Genomic DNA, 20329 nt, shown 5'->3' with positions numbered 1-20329 from the left:
TGCATATTGCATTTCCAATGTCAACATCAGTCTCAATTCAATACTCATGTCAGGTTCTCTGTCAAAACCTTGTGAGCCAATAACATTAGTCTTAATTTTCACCTTTCAAACTAAATCGACGTCAAGTCAACCTCAATCTATATTGTGCCAACAAACCAATCCCCAGTGAATATGTTTCTGTTTGGTCAAGTGGCTAGTTCAAGTCCAAGAACAGCTTGTACCTATCGATTTGCTTATGTTATCGGTCAAGTGCCCAGCTCAATCCAAGAGCAGCTTGTACCTGTCAATATGTTTCCGTTCAGTCAAGTGACTAGCTCAATCCAAGAGCAGCTTGTACCCGCCTATCTGTCTCTGTTCGCTCAAGTGGCTAGCTCGATCCAAGAGCAGCTTGCGCCTGTCTATTTTGTATTTGTCTCCGGTGGAGTAACCAGTTCGCATCCAAGAACAAGCTCGCACCTGTCTATTTGCCTTGCTTTCAGTCGAGTAACCAGTTCGAATCCTTAAGAACAACTCGTACCTGCCAATTTTACATGTTTTCAGTCGAGTCACCAGTTCGAATCCGTAAGAACAACTCGCACTTTCCAATATCCCCAAGTGAGTTACCAGTTCGAATCCATAAGAACAACTCATGTTTGCCCAGTAACCTCTATCCCCTGTGAAGTGACCAGTTCGAATCCATAAGAACAACTCGCAGTTGTCTGTTTGTTTCATCCCGGTCAAGTGGCTAGTTCGCATCCAAGAACAGCTTGTATCTGTCCAACTTGTTCTAGTTTCCCGTTACTCTGCTATTCACTATCTTTGTCAATGTCTACCAATCCCGCAATGGATGCGACATATTTTGTTAATTCCAATCCCCATGAGGTCTTGCATTCATAATCCAAATGATGCATGGCATGCATATTATTGAAAATGGGTAGGCGTATTTTTACGTCCAAACACAGTGCAAATGCTAATATTAAGTATCTTCGTCCTGTCAAGCCAAAGACCCGTCTCTTGACTCTCCAGACAAAGAAACTTAAATAGGGGCAGCTGTTATACCCCTGTTTTTGGACCTAAAAATACTGGGCTCAATTTCATTTCAAACTTTGTCAATTATCAAATTTCAACTGCACAGTTCAAATTGTCTCTGCCTCGCAGTATTTTCAATCACAATTTTCCTATGTTTTTCTTGCATAAAACCTTTGAAATGTCTTTACTTGTCTTGTAAGTCATTCAAAAGTGTCTCTGAATCATTACATTGCTTTCTTCTACAGTTTATTTCAAAATTTTGCAAAAAAGTCGTACATAAGGGTATTTTGGTCATTTCCTGCAGTGGGACCCATTTTCATCCTTGTGACTGTCTCTGAGTCTTTTCAGATTGATTTTTAACATTTCATCAGTAAACCTTGTTAAATTCATTTCAAACTTGCATCTGAGTCAGTGTCAAGTCTGTTTGAGTCAGTTTAGGTCATTTTTAGCCCTAGGGGCATTTTGGTCATTTCACACGAAATTTTGGCATGGGAGGTTACTTGAAGTACCTCATTTAGGCCATTGGTTCGTTTTAGTCCGTTTTTGTCAATTTTATTTTTGTTTCGCTTTACGTTTGGTCAAATTACGTTTTTTTATTCAAATTTTATTTTTTATTGCATTTGGTCCCTCAATTGAGGTCCCAAAATTGCATTTTTGTCCAAACTGTTTTTTTATTTCATTTCAAGCTTTTTTTTTTTATTTTACAGTTTAGTCCTCAATTTCTTTTGTTTTGCAAAAAGGTCCAGAATCCATTTAAGTCAAGCTGCGCCATTTTCATACAAATCCAGGTGTCACTATCCTATTGGTTCCAATGCACACATGTCAAACTATAAAAGGTGTACAGTGCCACACGTTTTCCAATTCATCAAGTGCCAACTCATAAACACAAATACCATTTTTCTTTTTCAGCAACTGAATCAAAACAGAAAAATTTCTCAGATTCATCAAGAACACCAAGAACAAAAACCCTAACCGTTTTTTTTCAGAATCACCAGAATCACTGAATCATCAACAAATTCATCAAATTCTCTGCAATTCTCAGAGATTCAATACTGAATCTCATCATTGAATCACCTCCTTCACAATACGAGTGCGAGTCCATTACTGTTAGCAACGGACTCAAGCACGATCACGAAGAAGACAGTGAGAAGAAGAGGGAAAGAAAACGAAGAATCTGGACCGGTGAAGAAAAGGAAGAATCACTGATTTATTTTCAGTTTCAAAGCCGGAAATCAACACAGAAAGCACAGAATCTCCATCAAAAAATTTCAGGTAAAAACTCAGAACCTCTTTACAAAATAAAATCATAGTTTAAACCTGCAAAATTACGCAAGCAGCAAAACTTAACAATTTTCCAGAATCACAAAAAGAACCGTAACCGTAACCGTAACCATAAACGCGTGAATCTCGTTTTTCTCTTTTCAAAAAGCATCAACGCAAGCGAATCGTTACAGATCAAGAAGGATAAAAGAAGGATTTGATCCAAGAAAGTTTCAAAGAAAAAAGAGTTTCAAAACCGTGACATAAAACCTCAGATCTACAACGATTCAGACCTTGCATGCAAAATCTAACGCCATATTCTTGTTTAGGACGAAAAAGGATGTCTTAATCTGTAAAAATTTTGAAAACGGTAGAGTTTCTCGCCTCCGGTGCGGCGGCGCCGCCCTGTTGGGCCGGCAAGCCACCACACCGGAGCGGTGAAGCTCACCGGAGAAGACAACCGGAGGAGAGGAGAGAGGTGAGAGCTTCTCTCACTAGGTTTAGGGTTAGAGAGAGAGAGGAGAAGGAAAAATGGACTGGACCGGTCCTGTAATCCTTTTATAAGCAGCTGAACCGGACCGGTCCAGCTCTGGTTCGTTCCCTTCAATCTAGACCGTTGGATCTAGGGTTCCATCTCCTGGATCAATCCAACGGTCCCTGCGCTTTCCTGTGTTTTGACTTTGGGCTTTGGGTTTGGGCCTAAGATTCCATACGTTTTTTTTGCTCCTTTGTGCTATTTACACCGTATTTCTGTGTTATTGAAACCTGTGCCCTGGCTAAAATTTTGATAAAAATTCCTAGATTTTTTAGGTATACGTTGTGTTGATTTCTTATTGTTCCTATGACATTTTTGCATGTTGAGCTTGATAAAAGTATTGCATGATTAATTCATGGCATTTTAATTCCTTTTGGATCATTTGCCATGAGTTTTTTTTCATTGTATTTTTATCCTTATGTTAATATGTGATAATAATCTTTTGGTATGTTTGATGTGAGATGTTTATGCCTCTAATCACATGTTGATCTTGCTGTTTTGAATTGCTTTTTTTTATCTTGACTTTGTTATACATCGTGCTTGCTAAATTCTCATGTTGCATACTCATTTGGCACATTTTGCATCTTTCCAATTATATTTTTTTCCTTGTTGCACTAACATTTTGTCCCCCATGTGATTTCACTCCTAGCATTTCACTACCTCCTCCACTTTCTTTAGCTTAGCATTTATTTTTGCAAATTTTGATTCATTTAGTGATGTAATTTGTTATCATTGGTTTGTAGCTTGGCAAAGAGGCCATAGAATGTATTTAGGAAATGTTGTAATATGGACTATGGACACTATGGCGCACCGACACGCACACACTCACCTTAGATGTATGCATAGGATTGCATGGTTAGGTGAATGCTTAGGTTTTAAACACTTAGAGAAAATCCATCTTTTTTAAAAAAAAACAATTGAACTTCACTTCAAAAATTTTCATAATAAATATGAAGTCAACACTTCATTTTTTCCTTCCTTTTTTTTAAGAAAAAATTCAATTCATCTTAATCATTTAGACTTTCTTTTTAATCACTAATCAAACCTCACATCTTTGCTAAATCTAATGCTCATGAAGCCTCCCAATCTCCTTCTTCAAAACCATTTTCAAAACTTAAAATCAAACAATTAAAACACAAAAACAACAAGTCTTTTAGCAAGAACTACGCCGGTTTTGATCCCGTAAAACGGTACGTAGGCAATGAGTCAAAACTCATCCAAGCCGAAACAAAAAATCAAATCCTACTTCTTCTCACCCCCATTCTTAACTAATCACACCTTCTTTTTTACAAATAAGCAATAAAACTAAAGCGTAGAAATGAACTTAGGAGAGCGGTTCTTATGGAATACCATAATCGCTCCGGGTGCCTAACACCTTCCCGTAGCGAAAACGACCCCCGAATTCGGAAACTCAAGGGTTTTTCTCCTTTTACCCTTCCCAAGAAAAAAGAGAGATATCAACGGTCAAAAGGTTCAAGTCCAATTAATGGCTTGGCACCCAAAAACCATGATAACAATATATATATATTTTTTTGGTAGCCTAGCACTTTGCTAGCTACTCTTTGGGTAAAAAAAAAAACTCAGACTTAGGAACTTTAGTGTAACTCTTAACATCATCTCGAATCATGACATCTATTTGAAAGTCCCATTTTGATTGGTTTGAGAATCTATTTGATTGGTTTGAGAATGACCATTTGATCTGATCATGATCCTCCCATTTTGCACATCTATTATTGCCTGAGAAGTTGCAAGGAATGATATCCCCGATAGCAAGGTACACTCTTGGTAATTTGTCATCACTACAACAATCATATATGTAGGAAAAGATGATTTGTCAACTTTTAACTTTACATCTTTGACTATCCCATCTACTTTGGTTTTAAAACCATTACGTAGTCCTATGATGGCATTGCTTCATTGTAGGTGCAGTCTTCCAATCTTTTAAAAGTTTCAAAGCGCATTAGGTTAATGCTAGACCCAAAGTCACAAAATTCTTCTCCAATGTAGATGCCATTGATAAAAGCAGGAAGGTTGAAACAACCAAGGTCTTCTACCTTCTAGGGCTCTTCTTCTTTTGAAGAATTAGATACTTCTCTTAGAAATTCCTTATTGATTGATGATTCTCATACTTGTCGAATGAAGTTGTTGAGTAGCCTTACCAATTTTGGGTTAAATGTTAGTAGTTCTAGAACTGGTATCTTTAGTTTTAATGTTTGCAAGCCCTCTACTAGTTTTTCAAAGTCCCATTCTTATTCAACCTTTTCCTTCTGTTCCCCATCCTTCCTTTCAAGTAATTAGTGGACTAGGAAAAAAAAATCCAACTTTTTCTTCATCCAGATTTCTGTTTTAATGCTTCCAGAAGTTCCTCTGTTAAGGTTACTTTCCTGAAGAATTTGTATGTGTTAATGCCTTCGCAAGTTTTTCTTTCCTTTTTTGGAGAGACATGTTTCACTTGCAAACTTATGATGTTGATCCTGAATAAAGGACTCCACATATCCCAGTTCTTTGCCATCATCCTTTCATTCATCTGAGTTTTTGTTTTTTTTGTTTTTTTTCCCTTTCAGCTTTTCTCTTAACATCTTCCTCCTTTATCACCATTCTGCAACTTTTTCCCTTTGGCTTGTGTTATCATGATTTTCAGGTGTCAAGTCATTAATTAGGCTTGAACCTTTCAATCTTTGATAATCTCTATTTTTTCTTGGGAAGGGCAAAATTGAGAAAACCCTTAGAGTCTCTAAGTTCGGGGTCGCTTTCACTACGGGAAGGTGTTAGGCACCCGCAATGATTATAGAACCTTTTTCCTAGTTTGATGTCTACGCTTTACTTTTATTGCCTACTTATTGAAAAAAGAAGTTTTATTTGAGTGAAGAATGGGGGGAAGAAGATGAGTGAGATTTTATTTTATTTGGCTTGGAGGAGTTTTGACTCCTTGCCTACGTACCCTTTTAAGGGATCAAAACCAAACGTAGTTCATTCTCAAAAATTGTTTTTTTTTGTTTTTTATTGGTTGATTTTAAGTTTGAAAAAAAAGGAGGAATTTTGAAGAATGGAGATGAGAGGCCTCAAGGGCATGAGATTTGGAAAATGTGAGGTGGAATTAGTTATTTTGTAAAATAAAGTCTAAGTATGATTAAAATTCATTAAGATTTTTACTTAAGAAAATAAAAGGAAAATGAGGAGTTTTGACTCCTATTTTGGAAAAAGGTTTTCAAGTGAGTTATTCACATTTTTTTTTGGGAAAATGATTTTTGTTTAAGTGTTATAAAACCTAAGCATACATCTAAACATACATTCCCTAACCATGCATCTAGAATATCCATGTGGGGTGTGTGCATGTGTCGGTGCTCGTGTCGGTGTACATCACTTATAGTGTCCATAGTCCTTTATATCGAGTCCTAAATACATGTTATGGTCTTGCAAGGATTTAAAAGATGAATTTAAACTAGCCTAAAATATTACATAACCATTGGAAATACAAAAAAGGAAAAATTGCAAGAAATAAAACCTAATCTAATAGAAATGAGAATGATGTGGTAAGATGCTATGAGATGAGTGAAACATGAGTCAACAATGTTAGCAAAACAAAATGAAAAATATAACATGAGTGATAGGAGAAAGCAATCAATTGAATACGAAATGAAATGGTAAAGAAATGATGAGAATAACCAAGACCTAATGAGAAGAAAAGTTGCTTAAAATGCAAGAAATGCACAAATCATACCAAAACAGCAGCACAATCATTAAATCAACATCACATTTGTCATAAAATTGCATACCAATTGTTCTTAACATGTGCCAAAATTTATGAAGAAAAGATATGGCAAGAAATTCACAAAATTAGTCCAAAAAGAACAAATTAATCAAGAAAAATAACACATATTTTTTTACCATTCCTAAACAGGTAGCAATATCACACAAAATGTCAAAAGATACAACAGAAAAAACATATAGAATTTTTAGGAAATTTTAGAACAAATAGAGGCGTATATAGCAGGAAAATAAGGTGCAGATAGCAAAGAAAAGGCAAAAAACAAAAGAATCTGTAAAACAAAGCCCAAGCCCAAAACCTACAGATCCGGATCACACAGGAAAGCACAGGATCATTGGATTGATCCAGGAGATGGAAACCTAGATCCAACGGTCTAGATTGAGGGGAAACGAACCAGAATTGAACCGGTCCGGTTCAGTTGGTTATAAAAAGGTTTGGGGACCGGTTCAATTCATTCTTCCTTCTCCTCTCTCTCTCTAACCTAAACCTAGTGAGAGAAGTTCTCACCTCTCTAACTCCGCCGGATTTCTGGAAAAGAAGATGATCTTCATCTTCTCCGGTGAAGTTTGTTCCTCCGGCGTGGTGGCCGGCCGCCCAAGGGCGGTGGCGCCGCCGCCGGAGTTGAACAAACTTCTCCGATTTCGAAAATTTTTACATTTTCTAGGAATCCTTTTTTTTTCTGAACTTGAATATGGCACTAGATTTTGCGTGCAAAGCTCGAATCAACGTAGATCTGAGTTTTCTTTTCGCGGTTTTGGAAGAAACTTTTTTCAAGTTTTTTTGATTTTTCGGTTGGAAACTTTTAAAACTCTACAGATCTACACTTGATTCTCCTTTGTTGATGTTCTTGAGAAAGAAAGATGAAGTTTGAGTTTTACCTGTGATTTTCGGTTGGAGATTTCTAGCGAAGATCTTCGGAAACACTTGAACTTGATTCTGTTTGATGATTTGTTGCGTGAATCCGAAAATAAATCGGTTCTTCTTCTTCTTCACCGGTACTGATTCAATTCTTCTTCATCTTTTCTCTTCTCAGATCCTTCGTGATCGTGCTTGAGTTCGTCACTGATGGTGATGATTTCGCACTGGAATTGCGAAGGAAATGCTTCAATGATGATGATTCAGTGATGAATCACTGAGAACTGTAAAGAAATCAAAGAAAAATTGTTGAATTCTGATGAATTTTGATGGATTGGTGAATTAGGGTTTTTGTGAATGTTCTTGATGATTTTTCTGTTTTGATCTGTAACTGACAAGAGAGAGAAAAGACCAAAATGCCCCTAGGACTAAACTGACTCAAACTGACTCAGATGCAATTTTTGAAATGATTTTTAAACAAAGACTCAACAATTATTTGTACAGACAGGTTGAAAAGACTCAGAGGCAAACACAGGGACTAAAATGGGTTCCACTGTAGGAAATGACCAAAATACCCTTTTGTATGATTTTTTTTAAATAAAATGCAAGAAAAGTAATGCGATGTTTTAGAGAGTTCTTAAATGACTTGAAATGCAAGAAAGGATGGACAGAGGCAGTAAAATACGCTGGAAAAGAGAGTAAAGGTTCAGAGTAAAATAACAGAGAATTGACAAATATCAGTGTTAGAAAAGAAATTTGAACGAGTATTTTTAGGTCCAAAATCAGGGTATAACAGCTTGACTAAGGTAGTTCCTGAAAATCCCACTCTATACATGTTAGGCAGTTGTGTAGAAAACTTCCCAATCAGTGTCTCGAGACTCTTGATAGATGCTTCATTGTTTCTTTGACCTTCTTCTTGATTTTTCAAGATAACTTTAATTTGATTTTGAGTTGTCAGCATGTATCGGGTTAGGACTTCTTCCAATATTTTCTTTAGCTGTTGCTGATTTGGTGCTTGGGTTGGATTAACAGAATTGTTTCCTCTCCATAAAAAATTTGGATGTTCTGCCCAAACTAGACTGTAAGTTTTCGAGTAGGGATTTCTTTGTTGCCTAGTGCAAACAACTAGAAACTTGACCTGCTCTTCAGATAACCCGAAACTTGCTGGAAGACATGCACAACTTTCTCAAGCTTTCTCACTAAATTTCCAACTTACACCGTTGATGGACAGCTTTACTACTTCTGGGGCTTCTAATATCTTAGCTAATGCTTCAATCTTGTCACTAAGGAGTTTGTTTCTTTCTAGTAAGGCATCATGTGTTTCCAAACTTAAAACTCCCTGTTTATTCACCACGCCCCTATTCTCTCTTGAGGACAATATGTATAAGGACATGTTGTCGACGAGCTCTTGGACTTCAGCTGCATCATAGAGATTCTCTTCGTCTTCTTGTTGGAAACCAGCTACCTCTTTCCCTTTTGAAAGGTATTTGGCTGTTGGCAAAAATCAACAGAGGAATGACATCTTTAGATCATCCCATGTAGCTATTGTAACACCCCGTTTTCCCAACATAAAAATTTCATAAATTAATCAGAGTAAAACACCTTAAACGGAATGTTACACTTATTTTCTTAAAAATCATAAATGGAATAATTAAATAATTATCCTTCAAATTTCAACAATGTAATAATTAAAACTTTGCAGCGGAATTAATTCAACGACAATAAAAGCTTCAACAACATGTTCCAAAATTGATACATAAAGGAATGATAAACATAGCAACAATTTCCCATCCCGTTACGTATCAGAGCCCTAAGACACTTGAGCCACCACTCCTACTAATCTTTAATACCTGCAAGTTACTCATACGAAGAGCAACATTTCCAAGCAGAAGGGGTGAGATTTCACAAAACAATAATATTAAGCATATAATTCAACAATTATATTTAACAACCTAAAATCATCATAATATTTATCATAGACATTAATATATCATATATCACATCTTTAATAGTTCATATAAAGAATCACAACTTCAACAACTTGGTAACTTAAACATCTTTGACTCGACAAATGCGACTCCAACTTGACTATGCAACTTAGACCTCTTATATGCATGTGGTACCAATCCAGGGCATCAAGCCCCCAACGTATTTGAGCGTAAATAGGCTCCCAGGGCATCAAGCCCTCAACTTTATTTGAGCGTAAATAGGCTCGCAGAGCATCAAGCCCTCAACTTTATTTGAGCGTAAATAGGCTCCCAGGGCATCAAGCCCTCAACTTAAGTGAGCAAAGGCTCCAGGGCATCAAGCCGCCAACAATGAAATGCTAATGCATGAACTCGACCTCTTAAACATCTTAAATCGACAAACTCTTATATAATCCAATAATTTGGAACTTCATCATCTTGATGAACTTAGACCGACTCATGCAGCTTAGTTAAATAACAACAGCAACATAGGCAGCACGTAAACATCTCAAGATATAACAACATCAAATGATAATCAACATCAACTTAAACATCATATATACATATAACACTTCATCAATCATGGACAATATCGTATTCGCAATATATACATACATATACTAATTCATCAATCATAAACAACATCATACTCATAAACATATACATTCATATAACACTTCATCAATCATGAACAATATATTATTCACAAACATATACATACATATACTAATTCATCAATCATATTCAATTATTCACTGTGACCTACGTGCAATAATTTGACCATAACTCAAGTTCTATAAATCCTTTTGAAGTCAAACCAACGGCATTAGAAAGCTAACATCCATACCTACAACTTTCGTGTTTACACCTAAGACCAATTCTGTACCAATCAATACCAGTTTTCATTTCACATTCGTACAAAGTTGTGCTGAAATTCATAAAAATTCACTGTGACCTACGTGCAGTAATTTGACCATAACTGAAGTTCTATAAATCTTTTTGACGTCAGACCAACGGCATTAGAAAGCTAACATCCATACCTACAACTTTCGTGTGTACACCTAAGACCAATTCTGGACGTATCAATACCATATTTCATTTCAAATTCGGGCAGAGATGAAAAGAAAAATCAGAAAAAGCAACCTATATTATTCAACTTCACTTTCATTCAAAATCATCACAATCATCACTCTTAACCCTAATTCTCAAATTCTCAAAAACTAAACCTACAACATGTTAAATACAATTTTCAGAATCATAGACTCAAGATTATAAAATGTTAGTCCCACCCTTACCTTGGAATATAGAAATCGCAGCTTCCTAGGTCTCTCTCCCTTCTCTTGGCTTTTTCTCCCTTTTCTCCAAAATTGATCGTACATTATGTTTTTCTAAACTAGGTTTCTCCTATTTATAACTTTTCTTTTCTATTTTATCTTATTTCTCTTTCTCGCCCAAAACTCTCTAAAATCTCATAACAACCCCCTAAACTCAATATTCTAATATATATATATATATATATATATATATATATAATATAAAATATTTCTATAACAAATAACAAATATATCTCTATGACAAATATATTTCTATAACATATATATTTCTAAACCAAATAGCATATATATTATACTAATAAATACCAACATATAACATAACAAAATATCACTCATCAAAATAAATCATATAAATCACACAAATCATATAAGTATATTCTAAACTCATTAAAATAATCAAATAATTAAAGAGGGCGTTACGGCTATGGTGTTTCAAACTTACATTACCTAATCTAATTATTCACAAGTTAATAAAGAAGTTAAAAACTTGATGGTGATTTTAGTGAATTGGCAAGTGCACCATATCATACCAAGTAATAAAGAAGTAAGTTAATGGTCTCCATATGGATTCTCGTTCAACTCTATAAATAAAAGAAGATATTGATGGTGGTTGCAGGGTTTTAATTGTCCTGCCCAATTGTTTACCGGTGTTTTTGGTAAACAATAAGGCTGGTTTTGGTTATTACAAGTAGGATTAAACCAGAAATCCTACGACATGTTAGGCAATCTTTTTTAAGAAAGTGTTTGAATGTTCATCATATTTATAGATTGCTTTATGAACAAGATGAAGTTTTGTAAGAAAATAACTGTCTCTCGACAGGGAAAAGTAAAGAAAAATGCAAGTAAAAAAAGGGGCTAAAATCTTAAACGCATAAACTTAAAGAAAAAAAGGGTAAATTGCATTGTATTAATGTAAAGGTGGTATGACAAATTAGATTACATACATTTTGTATGACTCTTTTATCTGGATGCCGATACTTTGAGTGCTAGAATTCTATAAGTGATTTGCGACATATTTTTCATATGAAAAACTAAAAAGAGATTACATGGCAAAAATAACTAAAAAGAGCTAACTTCCACGACCTACATGTCCCCCACGTCTTCAATGGCAAAACCGTTGCTTTTTGAATTCAAATTATTTTCTTTCGACAACATCTGCTTGGCTTCGACCAATCTTGTCTCAATGTTGCTTCCCTTCGAACTCCAAAGCTCTTGAACTCTTCTAAGTGCTAGACTCCAGACCGTGTCGAACTCTCCATGCTGAAGATAATACTTCAGGTCTTGAAAGAACAAAAGTCAACTCTCATTGACTGCATTAAATGAGCTTGTTGAAACTACAGGCTAACACCAATGTTATATTAGATTTTTGTTTTTCAGAAGTGTAACGGCGATTAGGGAATCCTTGAATCACCCCTCCGTCTCTGTTGAAAATTAAATATAGAAATCATTATTTTATAAATTGTCTTATGTTTGGATATAAGAAAGTAGAACATAATGTTGTGATGAATCAGTGAAAGTTTTATTTAATGTCCCTGCAATTCAACCATTTACAATTGTCTGGGTTCCCTTAAGATGAGTTATATTAGAAACTAGGCTTAACTTATTTTGCCATTCATCTGTGGCAGGAATTGAGTGTGAACGTTGAGCATTTCCTCTCCTTGGAAAAGCTGAAGGTACATGATTCCAAAGTAGAAAATATATTTTGTCTCAATGAAGTAAGTGAGCAGCAGATGAACTTTGGGTTGCAAGACATTGAGTTGCATAATCTACCTATGATAACATGTCTTTTTAAGGGTTGCAAAAATTATTTTTCCCTCAAAAACCTTACTAAGATGAACATTAAGGGATGTGAAAAATTGGAATTTGTTTTCTCTACTTCTATAATAATGTGCCTACCGCAGTTGCTTCATATAAGAATTGAAGAATGCAAGGAGTTGAAGCATATGATTGAAGATGATTTGGAGAGTAAAAAATCCTCAAATTTTATGGCTACCAAGACTGTATGCTTCCCAAAGCTAAAAACACTTGTGGTAAAAAGGTGCAAAATGTTAAAATATGTGTTTCCAATCTCCATATGTAAAGAGCTTCCTGAGCTACAGTTTCTAATTATAAGAGAAGCAAATGAGCTAGAGGAAATATTTGTATGTGAAGAAGGTGATGAGAAAGTCAATATTCCAAAACTGGAATTTGTAGCATTTGTCAACCTACCAAGTCTCTGCCAGACTCAAGGAATTCATTTTCAGGCTGTACAAAATCGTATTATCCAAAATTGTCAAGAACTCTCTCTGACTAACGCAATAACAGAATTCTTAAGAGAATACACAATTCATTATATCTCAGGTACAGACTTTGTCCAATATTTTTACATTTTGGCTGTAAATAATAGCATATCATACAGTATTATTTACAGCAACAAAAACATACTAAGGAGTAGATTAATGGATTTTTCTTTTAAAATTAATATCTACATTTTAACCTTTTTTTTTTACCATGGTCTAGAATGAAAGTTTATATAAAGGATATCATTTGGTTAAAGGATATAATAGAAGCCTTAAGTTTATATTAAGTCTAAAAGTGCTGAAAAAAAACTCTATGCATATAGATAAACAGGGTTGTACATCTTTAAATTTGAAAATGATGATTTACAGTTGAAAGTGGACATTTAGTTTTATTACTATGCTTATGAGTTACTATATAATGATGTTAATCCCTATAATATTTTGCTATAGATTATTATCTGCGTAAGGATATCAATTCTGCAATTGATCATTTGCGAGAAGAGACCAGAGACCGCGATACCTGTAATGATGATTCTGAAATTGAAGTTACTATATTGACTTCTTCACAGGTCAATCCCATTCCATTTAGTCAAGCATGAATTTGTTGAAAATGTCAGAACTCATTAAATTTGATGAACTAATAATATTCAATTGGAGAATATGATACTACCATCAAACCATCTAATGGAAATAAAAATGTAATATAGCCACACGTACAAGTGATTGATCATAAACAAAAGGCATTTCCTCTATTTTGCTTGTATTTACTCTGACACTTTTCCAATGCAGGAATTGTATTATATATACTACAAACTGAAACATCCTTTAATTTTAAGCAGGGTATCGAGATAACTGTTGAAGAAGTAACTGCATTAACTAATACCAAGACATTAAAATCCTCGACTTATTCAAAATCACTCAGTTCATCTTCCCAGGTGAGTTTATTTTATGTAACTTGAAATTACCGTAGCATTGTGTCGATCAGAGTCAGACGTTGTAGAGAAAAAAAGAAACAATCATCAAAAGAAAAGCAAGAATTTAATCCAAACGTTCCTGGTTCAAACCTTTTCTGGCAAACACTGTCATAAGTAAGGAAAGAAAATGTAGAATATAAATCTGAAAATACGTTAAGTGATTGTTATAAAGAGGAAAGATCAATTAAGTTAGAAATACGAAAATTATCCTGAATAAATTGTAGCTATAACTTCTTTGGCTTCTTCTACCTCTCCCTCTGAATATTCTTCAGAATACCTTCACTTCCCTTGTCCTGCTTCCATTACAGCTTTAATGCTTTCCATAAATGGATCATCATTATAGGTATATGCTGCAACTTATTTACATTTTCAGGATGAAATCATTCAAGAGGGTTCTACGTCAGGAACAAAGAATGACCAAGATATTCAATTAGTTGATCTTACACAAAAGGCATTACCCTTTTTACTCTCTTTACTCTTTTTCAACAAAGGAATTTAACTATGCTACCCACTTAAATATGTTTTTCATTTTGTGCAGAGTGTCAGGTTAAGTATTGAAGATATTGATAATGTTGCCTCTCAGGAAACATCTCAGACTAATACCAATCAAGGTGAAGACTTTTTGGATCAATTTTATTTTCTTATGTTACCTCATCATCCTTTTGATATTATGATTTTACACATGTTCAGTTTCTCTAAGCCATAATATTAAGGAGCAGTTTCCTATGGATGATGAAATAATTTCCAAATCAAAACCCTCTCCCAGCATCATATCTCCTATTGCATGTCAGTTTCCTTTAATTCCTTCGAAAGGTATTTTATAGCTTCAATTTATTTTCAATAAACATTGTTTTTCTTAAATAATTCAATAAGAACCCAATTTCAACATTTACATAGAATGGTGCTAATCTATATAATTTTTTGCTATATATAGATTTTGATTTGTATTTGCATATGGAGAGTTTATATCAACAATTTCAAGAAGTTTCTAAGGGTCACATTAACAGTAATGAAAATCAAAGTGCACAAATCACTAAAGAATTTGCAGCCTGGATTGAAGCGGAAGCAGCATCAAGGCACAAGTCGACTTCTTCACAGGTCCATACTATTCTAATTGTCCAAGCTAACCACACCTTAATAAAATCACCTTGAAAATGTCTTCGAATCAAACACATTGTTTTATGTGCACATAAAAATGAAACAAACACCTGAGGTAGAAATCAGTAGCAGGTGCTTAGAAATCTATTCCAACAATGAAGAACATAAATTTTACTTCCAACTAATTTTCATTTTTATGATATGCAATTAGTTGGAGGTCTCTGCATCAGAAAGATTAGCAGGTGCAACTTTGTCCACCATTTCAGAAACAATCGATGAGCCACCTATACAATTAGTTGCTCCTAAACAAAAGGCATTTCCCTTATTTTCCTAGTATTCTGTTGGACACATTTTCAATGCAGTAATTGAATTATACTACAATCTTAAACATCCTTTTAATATTTAGCAGGGTAGCGAGATAAGTTTTGAAGAAGGAACTACATCAACTTGTGACAAAACAATAACATCATCAACTCATTTAGTAAGTTCGTCACCATCTTATAGTATGTCACAAGGGCCGGTCCAATATACATATTATGACCTAATATATTTTATTTTTAATCTTTTTATTAAGAAAAATTAAAATGGCAAGGACATTATTATGGCTTGATGACATTTCAACTATTTTAAACCTAAGGATATAATTTGTTTATTAATTTCAATTGATAGGAAGTTGTTGATGGAAAAACATGCATACCGTTTTCTTCAATTGTCAATATTATAAAGCTTCCTTCCACCAAATATGTTGATATTGGAGACTCCCATGAAACTTTTGGTGAGTTTTTTCTTCCTTTAAATTTTAATGTTTCTCCTCCCACCTTGTGTTTAGTTTCTTAAATTATTTTATAATTCTTCCATGAGAGTAATGAGCTGAATATAAGTGAATAAATGATTTCTTGTAGCAATAGAAGACATTGACAAACTGATCAAGGAGGACTCACTTCTTGCATTTGAGATGTTTCTTACTGGAGTGCCAAGTTTGTCCATTAAAACTTTACTTCAAGAACTGAAGACTTTGTTGGACTCATCATCAGACCTTGACCATCTTGTATCTAACAAAGAGTCCAAATCGAAATTGATTTCTCTTTTGCATGGATTGAATCAGCATCAAGGACTCTTACCTTCTGATGTGAAGGAGTTTGTTGAGAAAGTGAATACCTTCTTCAATAACATCATTAACAAACACGCCACTTATCAACAACTACTTACGAAGCATAAGCAACTTCTTGATTTGAAACCCGGTCTTTTGGAAAAGCTTTTGATTGCAAAGAGTAAGCAATTCCACATTGTCAGTGAAGCTTCAACTGCCAATGCTCAGATACATAAACGCTCTTTGGAAATTGATGAACTTAGAAAACAGTTGGAAGATCTTGAGAATCAAATAGATGATTTGAAGTCAGTAGTAAACAAATGTGATGTTCAGAAGGAAGAGTTGAACGCTGAATGCAGTGAGTGGGCACAACAAAGTAAAGAATTTGCTTCAGCACTTGCATCAACCGAGGTCGACTTAAGAGAAGCTGAGCGTGCGAGGAATTTGGCAACAGAAGGCTTTTCTAATTTAAAGTCTTCGTTTCCTACATTTTAGGAAGGAACCCCACACGAAAATAGGTTAGGGTTTGATTATGGTGTTTGTTAATGTTGTTTTGTTTATGTATGTTTAGTACTGCGCTCTTTTTTCCTTCACCTGCTTTTGTCCCATTGGGTTTTACAGGTAAGGTTTTTAATGAGGCAACTGTATTACAATATTATTCCCTTGTGAATTGATTTTCCTAGTCCCAAAGTTGCATCTTCTTTTTATCTTTTTAGCGAAATCAGTTGGAAAATAATTTTGCTATAACTTTTTAACAGAGAAAATAACTTGCTATATCCAAGCTCATTTCGTAACATTCAGTACATAAAAAAACCTTTCAATTTCCAATGATAGAATTCCCCTTTAAATATAATATATATTGGGTTACTCAGTTTTTCAAGACTTATTTCAATGCATGAAATGCTAATATATATTGGTACAGGGAATATATTGTACCATGTTGTGAAATTTTAAAATGAATAGTAGCTCTTCCTATTGCAAACATGGAGTGTAACAGTGGATCTTAGGTTGGATATCTTCACACCCATGATCTTGCAGTGTGTGAGAGTTTCAGTGAGGTTTTCCACTTCGTCAACAGATCAAAAGATAGAAAATTAACATGAGACTTTATTAAATTGACACGGAGAGATAATATGAGCGCATACATTGTGAAAGGAGAAAGCATTGCAGCGGGAGAAAGTTGATTTCCTGGTTCATTGGCAAATCATTTGGGCTTTGTTTGCGAGTTTGGAGGGGAAGGGAAGGGAAGACTTTGAAAAAAAGGAAGGAGCAAGTGGAAGAAATAGAAGAAAATGGGAGGGGAGGGCTTTGGGGGTTGATTTGAGTGTATTGTTGGAAACTTGACAGTCACAGTAATTTGAGTGTATTGTGATTTAAGAAAAATTGAAGATTAATTGCGACGATTAATAAGTAGAGACATAAGTGAAACAATGATATTGATTACTGTTCCTCGTATCTGGCAGCAGCATGGATAACAGAGCTGGGTCAGTACACTCACTAGTCAGATGTAATAATTTCAAAAAGACACACCAATAAGTTCATTGTATTCTTCTTCGTACAATTCTGGTGCCTGAAACTTTAGGGTCCTTCCACAAAAAATAAGTACCTAATACCTATAACGCCATGGAAAAGCTGCAAACCACATAGAATCTATACTAGACCCAAGTCGGTAATTTTCACGTGTCCAAGATGTCCATTGACAAATGTATTATCACACATAAGGTCCTTATGGATTTCTTGCATGACTCTAAGATTTGGCGAGGCTAATTCTTTATTGCTTACATGCCTATATGATTATATTTCTTCCTGTATCTATCTGTACAAAAGCCTAAAGCTCGTCAACTATTGATTGAACAAAAAGCTAGTAAAGAAAGTGAAATAAATATCATGATCATGTTTATGTTGTAACTCTCTGAGTGCACCGGAAGTGAACATTTATGTAATGAAGTTGACATTCATGTCGTTAACATCAATCCAAGAGGTATTGAATTGCATGAATTTACCGGTTTGTTTTGGTGTATGAAGTGCCTCATTGAGTTTGACTTGGTTCCATGCTACCTCTATTCCAAACATACCTCATAAAACAGATATTTATACTCAGCTCTTTGAAAATATCTGAGAAGGGTAAACAGAAACAGTTTGCACTAGGCAGAGACCAAGCAAGGTTAAAAGAGGAATTATTGTTAATATCATTGTCACAACCAACATCATAGAGCAATTTGTCCATCATACTACTATTTCCAAATCTCTCAAACAAGGAAAGAAATTGAAATTTTTAATAATCATAGTCTCGTTAGAACACTGTTTTGTTTGGTAATACAATATATCTTGTGGTTTTATTATGCATGCATGAGTTCTTCTCAATTTTGATTAAGTTTTCACTACCACATATGTGATTACTATTGTTTCTATTGTATATGCTAGTATTATCTATAACTTCGTAGAGTACGGAATTTGAACTTGTACAGTAGAATGAATTGAGACGCTAAAGAAGTATTATGAAGGAGATTGTTAAAAAGTTTTTGTATATATAAATATGGAGCATGAGGTGTATGATGTACAGTACAAGTAATTACACTTTTTAATTTGTTTATTCAAACATCACTGAATGAACCTTCAACACATTATTTTCCTCCTTTCAATTTCCTAAGGGATATATATATATATATATATATATATAAAGAGAGAGAGAGAGAGAGAGAGGATCATAATTGCTTAAGCTTCCTCATAAACAAGTTATCATAATCCAAATGCTTCTTGGAAACTAATTGCTTAAGCTTCCTCATGACAAGCAAAGAAGAATTGAAGTCTTCTACTTTTTGAGAAGGGTCACCTGAAAATTTAGGAAAGAATAATTAAACATATTTGAGCACAACAAAGTTAATTAAAAATAAAATGCCAGCAAGAAAACCTTTAGAAGGCACAGAAGGAAATTTAGATGCAACGGAAAATGTGATGCTAGGAGAGGGTTTATATTTGGAAACTGTTATATCATCATCGTTAGGAAACTGTTCATCAATATTTGAACTTATTTTCTTGAAAGCATCACCATTCCAAGAAACTAAACAAATTGTGAGAGACAAAAAAGTTCAAAATCAAAAGGGTGATGAACATTGAAGTAACATAAGAATAGAAAATATATTCAAAAGTCTTCACCTTGATCATTGATCTCTATAGTGGCAATGGAAAAACAAGACTTAGCTATTTGGTCGTCACCATCTTCCTATACACAGATTCAAATCAACAAATGATATTATCATATATTAAGTCTCAATATTTATATACAAGATCAAATATTTAACTACATATACTTTAATTTGGAAGGGCCTGATTTCACTGCAGATCAGATTAAAAATATAAAACAGAAAAATTTCACTGTTAAGCCACAGCAATTATTGAGCAAGAATTTCCCTTTAACTTTGGATACAAGAATTAAAATAAAATTATGGGAGAAAATATATAACTTCAAGTAGCATTGAAGGAGTTGGAAATGCAATGGAGGAAGGAATGATATTGCCATCCTTAGGTTAGGAAGCTATTGTTCAATAATAGAGGTTACTTTCATGGCAGCATCATCATCTAGAGAAACTTAACAAACGGTGAAAGAGAAGCATGTGAAGCGTCTGGCGTCATATCTGAACATCAATAATATTTTCTTATGAATTAGAAACTCATTCTACTACTTCTTTAACAATAGGTAACCAAAAATCCTCAAATCATATAAATATGCAGCAATTGCATTGTAAGTTGATAAATATACCTCCAAAAGTCTCGGTGAGCCACTTCCATAAAATGGGTATTTTTCATCTTCCTCGAGCACAACCCTAACCCCCAAAATTCTACCAAATAACACTTGTGTCATGAGATAACTCAGCTCAGATATGTAGCGTTTCTTGTGGGTGTTTGATTTGTGGAAGAAAATTGAAGATTTGAAAGAAAAATTGGAAAAGGAAGAAGTGATGATGTGAGAGAACAGAGAGGAAAGAGTGATATGGGAAAGAGAAAGAGAAAGGGTGTGAGGGAAAAATCTAGTAGCTTCCGTGTCTGGTTTACATTTCATTTAATTACTATTATTTATTTTTATTTATTTTTAAAAAAAATCACTTTAGTGAAACGGTGCGTTACAGTTTTGAGCATGACTTTCATCATCCTTTTTATTT

At 34.4% G+C, this 20329-nt stretch overlaps 2 protein-coding genes across 2 annotated transcripts in view; both read left to right on the top strand.

Annotated features, from left to right (window-relative positions):
• LOC120579525 (uncharacterized) overlaps window positions 1–15413 on the top strand; it is an 81441-nt gene extending 66028 nt beyond the window's left edge. Inside the window, exons 2-9 of the mRNA XM_039831941.1 lie at window positions 12354–13068; window positions 13458–13576; window positions 13847–13942; window positions 14355–14432; window positions 14520–14592; window positions 14672–14794; window positions 14916–15079; window positions 15291–15413. Coding sequence (XP_039687875.1) covers window positions 12354–13068; window positions 13458–13576; window positions 13847–13942; window positions 14355–14432; window positions 14520–14592; window positions 14672–14794; window positions 14916–15079; window positions 15291–15413 — 1491 coding nt within the window. The remainder of the gene's footprint in view (window positions 1–12353; window positions 13069–13457; window positions 13577–13846; window positions 13943–14354; window positions 14433–14519; window positions 14593–14671; window positions 14795–14915; window positions 15080–15290) is intronic.
• On the top strand, window positions 15016–16852 carry LOC112417850 (uncharacterized). The gene is made up of 4 exons (XM_039832373.1): window positions 15016–15079; window positions 15291–15560; window positions 15749–15854; window positions 15982–16852. Exon 4 carries the CDS (start codon window positions 16035–16037, stop codon window positions 16662–16664), a length of 630 nt encoding a protein of 209 aa, XP_039688307.1. The 5' UTR covers window positions 15016–15079; window positions 15291–15560; window positions 15749–15854; window positions 15982–16034; the 3' UTR covers window positions 16665–16852.
• The last annotated feature ends 3477 nt before the right edge of the window (window positions 16853–20329 follow it).

The sequence above is a fragment of the Medicago truncatula genome, chromosome 3, assembly GCF_003473485.1.
Source record: "Medicago truncatula cultivar Jemalong A17 chromosome 3, MtrunA17r5.0-ANR, whole genome shotgun sequence".
In the NCBI taxonomy this organism is placed as follows: Eukaryota; Viridiplantae; Streptophyta; class Magnoliopsida; order Fabales; family Fabaceae; genus Medicago; species Medicago truncatula.
The sequence above is the reverse complement of the archived record's forward strand: the minus strand, read 5'-3'. Positions and strand labels throughout refer to the sequence as shown.

Bases quoted from the DNA above. Each gene is read 5' to 3' on its own strand.
- LOC112417850 (XM_039832373.1), top strand. From the start codon at position 16,035: ATGTTTCTTACTGGAGTGCCAAGTTTGTCCATTAAAACTTTACTTCAA.